Raw genomic sequence first — 13,610 nt, forward strand, 5'->3', positions numbered from 1 at the left:
CTGGTCACAATACACAAGAGTCTTTCAGCTGGAAAGGGGAGAAGTAGTTTCATCCTCTAAGAACTCTGCTTGTTTGGGGCTTCTCAGTTTTCAAGCTGCGAGACTAGAAAGGGTTGTATTTTCCTGATGCTCCAGAATTTTCCTAAATTGAGGCACTTTCTAAATGTAGATTTCTGTTTCTCAGGAGATGTTCATTGTGTTTTGTTAAGGAAAAGAAGGCTCTTTGGCAGAGAGGGCAGAGAGGGATTATTCTCTAACTCATAACAAATATCTAAGTAAATCTTCATGTTTTCTATCTATTCCGCATCCTTTCTAAATGTTGACTTTTAAGTTTGGATATGGGGAATTTTGCCACTACAGCGTTGTCATTATCATGTATATTTCAAGTCTTTATCTTGAATTTGTATTTATCGCTATGGTATTTTTCAGAGTTTGAGCTTGCATTTCTGTTGATGGCATGTTTACAAAGTAGGGGTATTAAAGCAAGAGATTTGCTACTTCAATGGGCATGATTAGATTTTTGCAATTAAGTGAATAAGGAAGAAAAAACTGTAATTGCTCAGAAGACGAATTCTCACTGCTCCTTTTGAAGAGGCAGTGGGTTTTCCAGGTGTGTCAGACTGAAGGAAATTAGGGGTTAGGCAAAGAGAACAGCTGATACCGGGGCTATAGGTGAGGTCTCCAAGTCAGAGAAATGGAATGAAAAGCTCGCATTTGCACAAGTTATTCAGGGAAGACAGCATAGCTTTTAAACTGAAGAGCCGTAGAAGTTTTAATCTAAACTCTGATAGTTAGCCATGTGGAAAAAATGTTTCCTGTACATTTATTTCAAAAATCATGCTCAGAGGGCTTTAGAATAATAGTAATAGTAACTATTATTACTATTATAGTTACTGTAGTAGTAACTATTACAGTAATGCTGTGTTTTGAAGAAAGAGCTGTTACCAAACAGGTCAAGATTTATTTCCATATGTTTAAGTCACCAAATTTAAGTAAGTATTTCTCCAAAATTATTTGTTATTACAAGGCGAAATTTGAAGACGACAAAACTTTACCCAAAACCTTGCTTATGGTTTATATATGAGAAGCAACATTATTAATTTCAGCAGTTTCTTTAAAATTTTGCAGAGAGAAAATGTCATTAATAAAATAAGTGTAGGAGGGCATGTTCTTAGGAGTCTAAGGTGTTTGGGTAAAAAAAAACTTCTTAATTTGGCATTTCTTTTTAAATGTGAAAACTTTTTTGGAAACTAATGAGTTTATATTCCCTTGATTTCTATCTTCTAATCACCAAAAGACATCCACTTGTTTCCTGCAACAGCAAGTATAGCCACTTCAGAAAATACATCTAACCTTATACCAACACCCGTTGAACTTGAATAGCCAGAGGCAACCCAGGGTAAAAGACTGGATTTCTGCAAGCCACTGCTTTCATTTTAGCTTTTAAAAAAAAAGTCATTTTTCAGGGCAGGCCATCTTTATTGCGCTGCTGAAGATTCCGGCTTCCAGCCAAGGTTCAGAAGAGCAAATAAACCAGCAAAAGCTTTTGGATTTCGATAATTCACTGCTTTTCCTTGCCCTCTCCTCACACTCTCCTATTTCTCCATCTCACTTTCCGTGTGGGCTAATTCTCCTTAGGTTTTCCTTTGTGGTTAACATAACAAGTAAAAAATCCACGTTGGTTAGGGTTTGTTTTGTAGGGAGAATCCAGTATTTTACTCAAAAACCGCAGCACTCTACCATGCCCCAACTTGTCTACCTCATCCTAGTAACAATTACTTCTTTTATGGTGTAATCTTTATTAAGTTGTAATGAAGTAGTGGTTTATTTGGTTGTAGTAACATTTGATTCTATGATCTTTTAATGGACAGAAAAACAGTAGGGACCCCCAATTACAGGTCTATATTTTTCATAGTTATTTTAGATGGTGGGTAGAATTGTGAGTGGTACTCATTACTAGCCACAGATCCATGAGTGAGTTTGTATTTTTCTTTGCTTTGTGTTGAGGTGAGTGGCTACTCAACCTTTATAGTAAATTTTATGCCTTTATCTGTAATACTCTAAGAATGTCAGATGGAGAAAATATTGTCGGAAGATGTATATATTTTTAGTACGATCACTGACTTTAGTATTTTTAGGTGCAGCTGAACTTGAAGCTTAATGGAAGAGTTCCATCCCTATTTGGTCTCACTCTCAGTTGCAAGCTTTTCATTATAAATATAAAATATAGCATTCTCTAGTCTTTGTGAAGTCTAAGTGATGTTATATGTGGCAAATCTTATTTACTTGTTCACACTTTCAGAAGGCAACTGTGTAGAAATACAACCTTGAAATATCGAAAGAACACTGTTCTTTGCTTTTTCCAGGTGTGGATGCCTTCTTATTAGTTATTATATTGACATGTATTAGTATTTATTTTTCCTTTTACAAACAGAATCAGAAGCAGAATTTTTATTTACTATATGCACTTCAGACTGATAAATCACGATTACTTTCTCACTCATCTATTGTAATCTATTTCTGGATGAGTTCTTGAGAAATGAGAAATCTATCTCTTTTTTTCTTAATCACCTCCTTTTAGCTTAGCTCTTTCACATCTAATTTTTACTCTTCTTATCCTCACACAAGTATTTTTTATTGCCACAGACATGCTAGAGCAGGATGCTGCCTCTAAGTGGGAAGGGATGAGATTAATCTATATGTATTTTGTTGTTGTGGTTTTATTTTATTTTTCTGTTGCTAAAGATTCACTACTTGCTTCCCCACAACATGCCACATCCCATAGTCCAGAAATGTCAGAGTTAACTCCTGCTAAATGCAACATCAGAAATGCAAAAGCAACAAAGTGATTTAAGCTCTGTCAAGATGGTCAGTGAGCTCTTTAAAATATTTTTGTTCCATAGAATAACAAGAAACATATTAGATGTTCTTAGTTTAAAAAAATCCCAAACAGGTATTGTAACCGTATTCCAGTCAGCAAGACATACAATTTATGTACTGCCAGTTTGAATGAATATTGGAGTGTTGTGTTATCTATTAGATTATTTAAACAATTTTTTAATTTGTTTTGGTCAGCATTCCATGAAAATCAAGATTTCTTTTTGACTTTGATTGATTTATTAATGAAAATGGACTAAATTTTATATATAAACTGAATTGTTCCCCAACTAGTAAATATGGTGAACACCATATGAACTCTTGTGTACTCTTTTGGACTGTAAGTTCAATTCCCATCTTTCATGGTAAAACAGACTGCAGACCATGAACAGAGCATGGAAACTGTACCAGATCTGATGGGTGCTGCCTCTTCCTGCTTCCTTGGATATACCAGACTGTCTTGCACAAAAACAAAATGGCAGGAGGCAGGACCCTCAGAGAGGCTGCTCTGAAATCCCTTTAATTTCCTCAGTCACTAGGGAGCAATCTTCATAATATTGGCTAGTTGGGTAATAGTTAAAAATCAATACTACAATTTCTAATTCTCCCCATTTACCTTTTTTTAATGATTTGTGGAGAGAATGTGGGGTGACTGAGCTTCACTTTTATAAGCAGATAGGACCTGATTATTCTCCAATGACAGTACCCTCTTTATGGGAAAGGAAATTTAATTTCTATTCTAGATGGTGCTCTTCAGCGTGGCCTTTGACAGTATTTGCTTTTATTGTAGTCCTGGAACCTCAGATTCTACCATTGTCACAGTCAACAATAGTTAACAAGTTTCATTTAGTGAGTGAAGATGAATTCTCTTTTTTAACATCCTCCATGCTCGATTTTGTCCTTAGCTGTGACTCGTGTTTTGGATATTTCTCATTTGCCCTTCAGATCTTGCTTCTTCAGCTGCTTCTTTTATTCCCCTGAAGTCGTGTTCTTCACCTAAGTGCTTGACTAAGCAGAGGCTCTGAGAGACCCACCAAAGCTATACTCCCTTTTGGTCTTCAAACATCATTTTGATTTGACACATTTATTTATTGTCCCTTCTTTCATGTGAAGAATAGGTGCTGAGCTTGTTCTAATCTGGATATTCCTGTGGAGGACCATGCTTACCTATAATATATTCACTTTTGGAGGTATTTTCCCTACTTTCAAAATTGACATATGCAGATTTTCTTGGAAAGCACTATGGATTTCCGAATCTCACATAACCCGATGTGTCACTCGGAAATATTCAAAGAGAGAAAAAGAAGACCAACCCTAATCTTTATAGTTTTTTTTTTTCAAGAGTGTAAGAAAATGTGTTGTGTCTGGTGCCATCCTAACCAATTACCCACATTTTCCTTTGGAACGTGAACTTCTGGTAACTTTATTACATTCACATTTTCCAAATAAGAGTCGTGCCTTTTTTTCCATTTCTCTTTCCAAACAACTGGCTACAGTTTTCTTCATTTTTATCTGAAAACAAAGGAACCTATTTAAATGAAGAGGGCATTTCCTATGTGGGTTAAAATTGTACCATATATATTTGTAAAAGTTAGTAATCCAATACTAAGCATTTTTCATATTCAAATAGTGTTCACAATTTTTCCCTTGGGTTTTGATTTCTCCTTGATGATTTTTCATGCAGTGTTGGGACCTGGAACACTGGAAACCAAACCTTCAACAATCACATTAGATGATACAGATTTGAGTGGATTATCTCTGTTTCTTTTTTTCCTGACTGTTGGTGTCTCAGAAAAGAGGACATTAAAGAGAATAACTAGTAGATCAAATCCCACCCTATAATCAGAATTCTCCCTATCTCCCTGTCAGGGTATCATCCAGCCTCTACATGGAATTTTCTCAAGATAGTCCATTCACTGCTTTGAATTTGAAGGCAGAAGTCCTTTTCAGAAGTTCCTCAATCAATTACCAAGCTATCTTTCAAATGAGATCTTTTATTGTTAACCTCGCAATAATGGGTTAATACGTTAGTGTACACTTTTTTTCCCCCCCGCAAATTCTGTTCTAGCTTCCAGGGGAAAAATTTAAATCCTATCATTCTATAAGCTATATTTCGTTAAAAACAAAAAAAGTCACCCCCTGAAATTCTATCACTGGATTCAAAGACTTTTTGCACATATTGTTTGTTGGTCTTTTGGATGTTTTTTAAAATGTTAAGTGAAACTTTCCCCTTCCAAATAAAATTTTGATTCTCATCTGTAATGCCTTCTTAAAAGTAATCTTTCTTGTGCATCTTCAAAAATTTCTGTGGCTGTCTTTTCTAACCTGTACAGGGTTTTGTGTTTTTCATCTTAAAGTGGAAGTACAGAGGGATCTCTCGAACAATGACTCTACAAATCTTTGACCCCCCCCCCCAAAATGTCAAGACCTCATTTGATTGGGTGAATGATGATAGAAAGTTGCAAAACAAAAGAATGTATCCACACTCAATAAAAGGGCTTAAATGTGCTTATAAGACATATGTGGAATTGTCTATCTGCAAAGCCACCACTCCTGCAACAATTAGCTATTTTCTTTCTTCAGCTCCAAAGAAGACCAAACGACCAGGTCGTCGTCGTCCCCGCCCTAAAACCACACCCAGTCCTGAAGGGCCCAAGTCCAGCCCTGGTAAATCTGGTGTTCAGGGTTCCAGTTAACATAGACAGCATAGTATGGTAGCTTCTGATTGGAAGGCTGGCTGTAGGTACCAGTATATTTTATTTGCATATTTGAGCATTTGTACTAGTTCTCAATATTCATATTTTTATTTGTGGTTACTAAATGCACACAGTAGTAAGCCAGCCTATGAAAATAGATTATTAAAATACAGTACCCTGAAATCCTATATATTATACATATTCATGGAAGGTGGGTTATAGGAGACTAATTAGGGAGGGGGGAAGTGGTAAGTGGGGAAAAGGAGAAAAGGAGAAAAGGGCAAATAACATTCAATAAGAGGAAAATCTGGGGAAACTGACCTAGGGGATCTCCCAAAGTGACTCTGCGTTAGATAATTGAGTAAAAGGGTTAAAGCATCCTAACTTTTTAAGAGTAATGTTTCCTCCCTCAAGATGCTGCTCCTTGATATAATTAGTATTTTTGTTTGTGTTTTTTTTTTTTTTTTTTTTTGCCACTTATAGCTCTGGAACCTGCTACAGTAAAGCCGGAGCTCTTGGTACCCACGATTGGTAATCCATCCTACCCCCTCCAATTGCTTCATGAGTTGTCACTTTTGCTTTTCCTACTATTCACCTCAGGCCTGGCTGCAGTTCTGCCACCCCATCACAATTTCATTCCATGCTGCCCCTCATGCTTATTCCCTGCGTCTGAAGAGCTGGACATAGGAGAGCTCTTCTAGAAGAATTCTGCTATGCTCAGAGTCCTGAACACAACTTCCTGGTTCTTCACTGACCCTCTCCTCCCCTGACATGCGTCCTTGTGTTGAGAAAACCATCTACTCTTTCTCATACAGCAACTTCTGTGCTTATCCTGGACTGAACACATGGAAAGCTTTTATTCCAGGGTCATGATTATCAGTTCATTGCTTTATACACCCCGCTTATAAGACTTTCTCCCTTTTAAAAAGTTGCATGAAATAATAGGCTCTTCATTTTCTGTTTCTTTGAAGGTTGTTTGGAATGTATTTGGGTAACTAAAAGCACACACACTGTTCTTGGTCCAAGGTCTTATACAAAATAAGTTATGGTCTTTTAACTTAGCAGCTAAAAGTCTCAAGCTGGTTTTATTGCTTTTAGTACTAATGCTGTTCAGTTACAATTATTTCTTGATAATATTTTGGCATTCACAATATATCTATTGCTGGTTCACCTCAGGAAATTCCAGAAAATGGTAGCCATGTAACAATATTTCTCATTGGTAATTTTAAGCATTTATGGATACATTTTCCATATCTTACTAAACAAGCTTGAAATTGCTACTTTACTGTTTTATTCTGAAGGAAACCTATGAACCAAAGAAATAGGGCTTTTATACTTATCCTTTTTGGAATTATATATATAGAAAAAAGTCTTAAGATATTTCTCATAGTTGTTAAAGAAACCTGAAGATTTTTCCTTTAGGGAAAAACGAAAGATGTAAGTATGCCGTTAGAATGGACACCTTCCCCACCCCTTGCTTACCCCAGGAATTAATTTTGTTATATATTCATTGGATATGTAGAACCTTTACTCAAGCATGTTCATCTTTCATTTTGGTGGCCGCAGCCCTGACTGTTAAGCTCATCTTTAATACCTTTTCTCTTTAGCTTCAAAACCATCTAAAAGACCTAAAGCCACACGTAAACCAGATGTGCCTCAAACCCAGCCTGGTAATCACTACTTTCAATGCCTTGATCTATAAATAGGAGAGCCATCTGTAAGTAACTTTAATCTTCACATTCACAGTTCTGCTATGGCACTAATTATAGCACCCTTTTTCTTCAGATTCAAAACCACCAAAGGAATTACTTCCTAAACCCCAAATCACAGCAAAACCAGCTATGATACCAACTATATCCGGTAAACACAATTTCCAGTGCTTTACCTTAAGAAGCACTTTTCTTTGGAAATGTTGCTGAAAGTGTTTATAATCTTTCATATCATATAAAACAGATTTTATTCATTATTTTCTAGTGATGCTATGATTTTATTCATTATTTTCTAGGGATGTTTTCAGTGCTACATGAACAAATCAATGTGTGAGAAATAAGTTAATTTTACATCTGATTGCTTATACTCTCTGTTTTTTTAAAAGTATTTTTAGGTCTTGTTTTCCAAATTTGAGTTTATAACAACTCAAAACCTGATTTCTTATGTTTGGAACATTTTAAAGAGCTATTATTAACTGGGTGATTTCCTACCAAATATGAAGACATTTGTGTAACAGTTATTTCTGAAAATTCAGCTGTTTGTGATTGAAATTTTTTCCTCCAATTCTAATCAGTATAAAATTCTAATTTCCTAAGAGCATCTCATAATAAATAAGCCTATGGAGAAGGCAATTTATATCAGCTTAGGGAAAACCTTGCTCTGTATCCTCTGAATTAAACATCAATGTGTACCTAAAGTTTAGACATCCTTTCTTTCATTACCTATATCTGTTTTCTTTTTTTATGATGTAGTCCTTGAACCAGGTACATTTGAGACTGGGTCCCCTCAATAACAATATGTAATGATGTCTTTATCCTTCTTGCTTGATAATTCTCTGAGCTAGCCCCTCTTGTATGCACAGTTATCACCTTTTTTATTATTATTATTCTTTCTAAAAGTAGTTTACTATTTTCAATGGGGGGGCCAATCTAACCTTCCATTAGGCATTCTTAACATCTGCTGCTTAGCTTACAGATGTTTCTCTTTGATCACCTTCAGAGACATTATGATGTGCAGTTCTGGATACTTTTGAGACACAGGCTCCTTTTCCATCCTTCACACAGGAGCTCTGTGTTATCTCTGTTTTGGTGTGTGTCTAATTGAAGGGTATGGAAGGGAAGCAAGGAGAAAGGCTGTTAGTGCCTGTCTTCCTTAGGCTTAAAGAACTTGAGTCAGTATATAATTCTCTTTCTCAGAAAAAAAAACCCTTTCTTCCTTGATTCTGTCCTATTCACATGCAACTGAAGAGGCTGAATTTTGAATAAAACAGGGTTTCCCGTTTGTGGCTTGAAAGCAATCAGCTATGAATATTGTTTTCATCCTTGTGACCCTGGTCCTGGTTTCCTCTAACTCTTCCGCATGCCCTGCTCTCCATCGAATCAGGTGCTCTTCGATGTGATTTAAACTGAATTTCTGTTGTCATGTCTTGTACCATCAGGACAATCAATCTCCATATGAATGCTTAAGGGTTTTTTAGTAATGAAATGAAGCTTTCTTTTTTTTACATGGGCAGGCACCAGGAATGGAACCCGGGTCCTCTGGCATGGCAGGCAAGCATTCTTGCCTGCTGAACCACTGTGGCCCGCCCTGAAATGGAGTTATAATGTTACATTTAATCATTTGGGTTTAATGAAAAAGAAATGGAGATCCTAATTTAAAGGAGCGTAGGAGTCTTTCAAATATCAACAGAAGCTTTAGTAATAATTTTCAGAATGATTTAAAATTACATATTTGATGAGCAAAATATTTTTTTGTAGCTAAGTTTCTAATATAGTTTAGAATAAAGTAATTGAATATCAAGAAAAAACTTTTCATTGGTCTCATAAAGATGCAAAACAAAATACAAGAAGCGTAACTGTTTTGTAAGATAAATTGATACGGAGTATGGCCAGATAATCAGAGAAAAAATATTTATTTTCCTAGAAGTCAGAACTGCTTTTGAAATATTACAGGGTCAAGAAGATTCCCTTTCAAGATAATTTTCTTACTTTTCCTATATTTTTTATATCTCCATTTTTAATTGTTTTGCTTTTGGTCAGTTCCTGCCACAGACTTTGAACCTTTGGCTCTGAGAACTGAGGCTCCAGGAACAACATTAGGTAATAACCTTTTATGTCTCAAGAAAGTGCTTTCTCTGCTCATTGTCCAATCTATTCCATCACCATCTTGGTTGAAGATTTTTCTCTTTCATTAAGATTTTCATTTCATTTTCAATTATATCTTCATCTTGAATGTATTAAAGATGCTTAAAACAAGCCTGTGTACACTCATGGGGGGCATTGATCACCCACACAATCCAGCTTTAATAATGTTTTCCAGCAGCCTGTCATTCTGCTCAGTGTTCTAGGTAAAAGCTGAATTTTAAATTTATTTGAGAGTGTCTTCCCCACAACCATCAATTATAGTTTGCTGGGCAATTTGCTTTCTGTTGTTCTAGACTATATAGAGAATTTGTACAATCTACTGACATTTCAGGAAATGAAATGTTTTTATTCTAATAATGTTTAATGGAACATATGTCTAAGCCAAGTAGTTTCGATGTACAATCTCCCAAAAGTAGGTGAGCCCGGGTCTCTCTCTCATAACACCTGGCCATGCTGTGCTTCTGTCTTCCCTTGGGTCAGGGCCCTCATTAAAAATCTAATGTCAGCAGCTAATAATAAAGTTTTTGGATTTTAAAAAATAATGGCAACAGATAACAAAAAAATAAGAGTTGAATATTGATGATCAGAAAAAAATTCCAAATTAAGGAAATTTCTCAACACTGGGAAAATGTAGCAAAGCTTTGGAAAATCTAGATCCATGTGTAAATCATCCTTTCTTTAGTTCTTGGAGCCATCAGACTGCAATAACCAGTTTTCTCTCATCAGCTCCAAAAACAGCACAGCGAAAACGAACACGCCGCCCACGTCCCAAACCTAAAATCACAACGAGCCCCAAGGCACCTCAGACTGAACTAGGTAAATATGTAGCTCCTGGTCTCTTGGGACATCGCTGGATGTGATACTGGGGTGGCAGTTTAACTTGCCACTTGATAACCCCTCTGCCTGTTAAAAGTGGTGCTCCAAGTCAAGGAAAACCGCTGTTCTAACAGGTGTCGTGACTGATAGCTGTGTGGCTGCTGACTTCTTCATGCTGCCAGTGTGAGGACCTCCTTGGTACCTGTGCATTTTTATTTACTTTCTAACCATCTGATTCAATTAAACTTATCTAGTTAAGTATCTAGCTGGCATATTTAGGTTGCATATTCGTAAGGTGGTTGCATTAGCATATGTGAAGAGTATTTTAGAAGTAAAGATGACATAGCTTAGTAGAAGGAGGAAGCTTTTCTTTGTGTGAAACTTTGTAAATAGATATCAAGGAATTGGGGCAAAAGCAACATATTCATTGGGTGTTACTGTTATGCATGTAGTTAATTCTGAGAGAAGTAAATTACCCATGGGTTCATAAGCATCTGTGGACCTTGAAATGACTATAGTTGTAGATTTGTCAGGGGGCTGGACAGAAGCAGCATTAACTAAGGCAGCAAGGCGTCGTGTATGGGTGAAATGGAAAGATTGGAATAAGAAGTGCAACGTGGTTGCAAAAAGAAAGCAGTGTTCACTGAGCTGGTGTCCTAAAATTTTGGTCAGCAATGCTAATTTTGGATGGGCCCATGAAGAGAGCTTTGAATGCCTGACCTCAGTGATCGGAATTGAGCCAATTTTTTTCAGCATTCTCTCTTAACTTCCCATGGTCAGTCTTTGTGTTAAACAGAGAGATACACTAACAAGTTCCACAGACTGAATGACACCCTTCTTATGTTGCTTTTTATATGCTCTTGTTTGGTCTTTTTCCAAAGTGGACTCTCAGCAAAAAATGCCATCATCTACTTTGATTATTCATTACTGTATGAATACAGACTTAGAGCCTATTTCTCCTGGGACATCTTTAGGTAATGACATTTATGCATTTCAGCAAGTATTTTTTTCCCCTGTTCATTATCAGACTTATCTATGGTGCTATATAGATGACTGCATCATACTCTGTTGTCATTCCATTACAGTAGTCATTTTCAAATATTGAGGGTCCTTTTTTATCAAAAATATGCAATAATTGCATAACCTATACAATGTATAGGTTACATTAGACTTTTGTTTTCCAATCTGTGGTTTCACAAATTATACTTTAATATTCTTTTCCCATAATTGTCAAGCAAAATGATATTAGGTAGGTACCTAATGATTCTTCTAAATAGGGTTTTCTACTGTATTAATAGATACTATAAAAACAAGCAAAACTTCTAGCTCCCTGTTGAGAAATTAAGGATGATATAGTCATTTTATAAGAACATATATCTATGTACCTTCACTGCAGAGCTATAAAGTTTGCTTTTTATTGTAGAACAAATGCTGCACTGGTAAATTTCATTATCAAGAGAATTCAATGATTTTTCTCATGTAACATTTCTTTCTTTTTAAAATTGCATTTGATCATCTCTTGCTACAGACTTTGAGCATATTACTCCTGGGACATCTTTAGGTAATGACATTTATGCACTTCAGCAAGTATTTTCTTTTCCCTGTTCATTGTCAGACTCATCTATGGTGCTATATAGATGACTGTGTCATACTCTGTTGTCATTCCATTACAGTAGTCATCTTAAAGTATTGAAGGTTCTCTTTTTATCAGAAATATGCATGCACTTCATTGAAGACAGCTAATGACATTCTATCAATCTGATTCTGTTTTTAAATGTTAGTGCTTGTTAGAGATGAGGTCTAAATATTATTCTCCATATGTTCCTTAGGTAAAGTGCCAATGTAATATCACTTATGATAACATGAAGTTTCTTTAAGTGTCTGACTTTCTATGTTTTAAGTTCTACATGATTTTTTGTTTGGTTTTGTTAATGTTTCAGCAAATTTTATGTATTTTTAAGCTAATTTTCAAGTACAAAATGTGTTCAAGCCTAGTCACTTAAAATTAGAAGTGAATGCCATAGTGTTGGTTTAAACCTCTCTCAGCCCATTGTACTTGAGCAGATTTGGATTAGGAAAACTTTTCAGAAAATAATGATAATTCAGAATCTTGGTTTCTTAAACATAATTGTATGTGAAATTTTTGTCTGAAGAAAATATGTTAATTATAAAAGAAAACCTGTTAATATACCAAAGGGAAAAAATTTCAAACCAAAGTGACAAAGTTCTCTTAACTCGACATTTTAGAAACTTAGAGCCATATTATATAATCCTATTCACAATTTACAGATCCATAAGCACCATATTAATCTTACATTTTTTTTTTTTTTTGCTTCAGCTCCAACAACAACAAAAAGAACCCGTCGTCCACATCCCAAACCTAAAATCACGCCCCCTCCAGAAGTACCTCAGAGCAAACTGGGTAAATAGTGGTTTCTGGCTTAACAAAACTAAGCAGTCTACTACAGTTTGGACCTTAAATTCTATGTCTGTAATTGAGGGTGACACTCGGTTGACATAGTCACATGGCCTATATCTCTTAAGAGTGAAAGCTACAAGTTGATAAAGAGAACATGAGGTACCTGAGTACCTCATGCTTCTTGTATGGGAATCTTCTTTGTCAATCGTCATTTTATTTATTTTTCTTACTATTAGATTTCATTTATGTCTTAAAGATAAATCAGTCTCAGTAAAGTATTGAGCACAAATCAATTCAAGTCCACTAATTTTATTAAGTCCCTTCTGTATCCTCCAAACCATCTTAGCAGCTATGGAGTACAACAGATTTAGTAGGTACGTTTTATTTCCCAATTAGTTCGTACTACAGTTGTAGAGAAAAGCTATTCCTGCATTGTTGTAGCAGATAGCATTGGACAGCATGTTTATACAAATGCAAAAAAAATGCTTGAATGGTATAAATGCTACATACCAGGACATGGCAAATATTTGGAGGAGGAAAAGATTTCGAGTCATTTGGAAGACATCAGTGCAGAATTCAGATGAGTGGAGGGATGGGGGAACATGTTCTTGACAAACAGAGAATGTACTGAAGCTCCCTTCAGGGACAGAAGATAACTTGCATCTAAGAGGCGATATAGTGTTAGTGTTTTCCTCTTGAATGGGCCCATAGAGTAAGTTGAAGGCAGCGGGTAGAGGGAGCTTGGACATTTTCCTCAAAAACATAGATTTGCTGATCCTTGCTTCTGCACAGGACTGTTTTAAAGATGCCCAGCCGAATGATACCCCACAAACTGAGTACCTGTTTCATTTTATAATTTAGCACAGTGGTTTTTTTTTTGTTTTTTGTTTTTTGTTTTTCCACTAAGGACTTATTAGTCTCTCGATGAGTATAGGCTCTGCTTCCTTT

General features: G+C 35.9%; 1 protein-coding gene across 32 annotated transcripts in view; it reads left to right on the plus strand.

Moving 5' to 3' along the window:
• The window catches only part of ABI3BP (ABI family member 3 binding protein), a 245,285-nt gene that overhangs the window by 150,621 nt on the left and 81,054 nt on the right, over positions 1-13,610 (plus strand). For 22 of the 32 annotated variants that reach the window (XM_077118544.1, XM_077118546.1, XM_077118548.1 and 19 more), the window contains 8 exons: positions 5,461-5,544; positions 6,057-6,104; positions 7,181-7,243; positions 7,359-7,433; positions 9,323-9,382; positions 10,154-10,243; positions 11,772-11,804; positions 12,582-12,665. The exons of 7 other annotated variants lie outside the window; for them this stretch is intronic. In XM_077118544.1, coding sequence (XP_076974659.1) covers positions 5,461-5,544; positions 6,057-6,104; positions 7,181-7,243; positions 7,359-7,433; positions 9,323-9,382; positions 10,154-10,243; positions 11,772-11,804; positions 12,582-12,665 — 537 coding nt within the window. The remainder of the gene's footprint in view (positions 1-5,460; positions 5,545-6,056; positions 6,105-7,180; positions 7,244-7,358; positions 7,434-9,322; positions 9,383-10,153; positions 10,244-11,771; positions 11,805-12,581; positions 12,666-13,610) is intronic. 3 more of the 32 variants (XM_077118549.1, XM_077118556.1, XM_077118570.1) reach the window with 3 other exon arrangements.

This window comes from Tamandua tetradactyla, chromosome 10 (genome assembly GCF_023851605.1).
Source record: "Tamandua tetradactyla isolate mTamTet1 chromosome 10, mTamTet1.pri, whole genome shotgun sequence".
Taxonomy (NCBI): domain Eukaryota; kingdom Metazoa; phylum Chordata; class Mammalia; order Pilosa; family Myrmecophagidae; genus Tamandua; species Tamandua tetradactyla.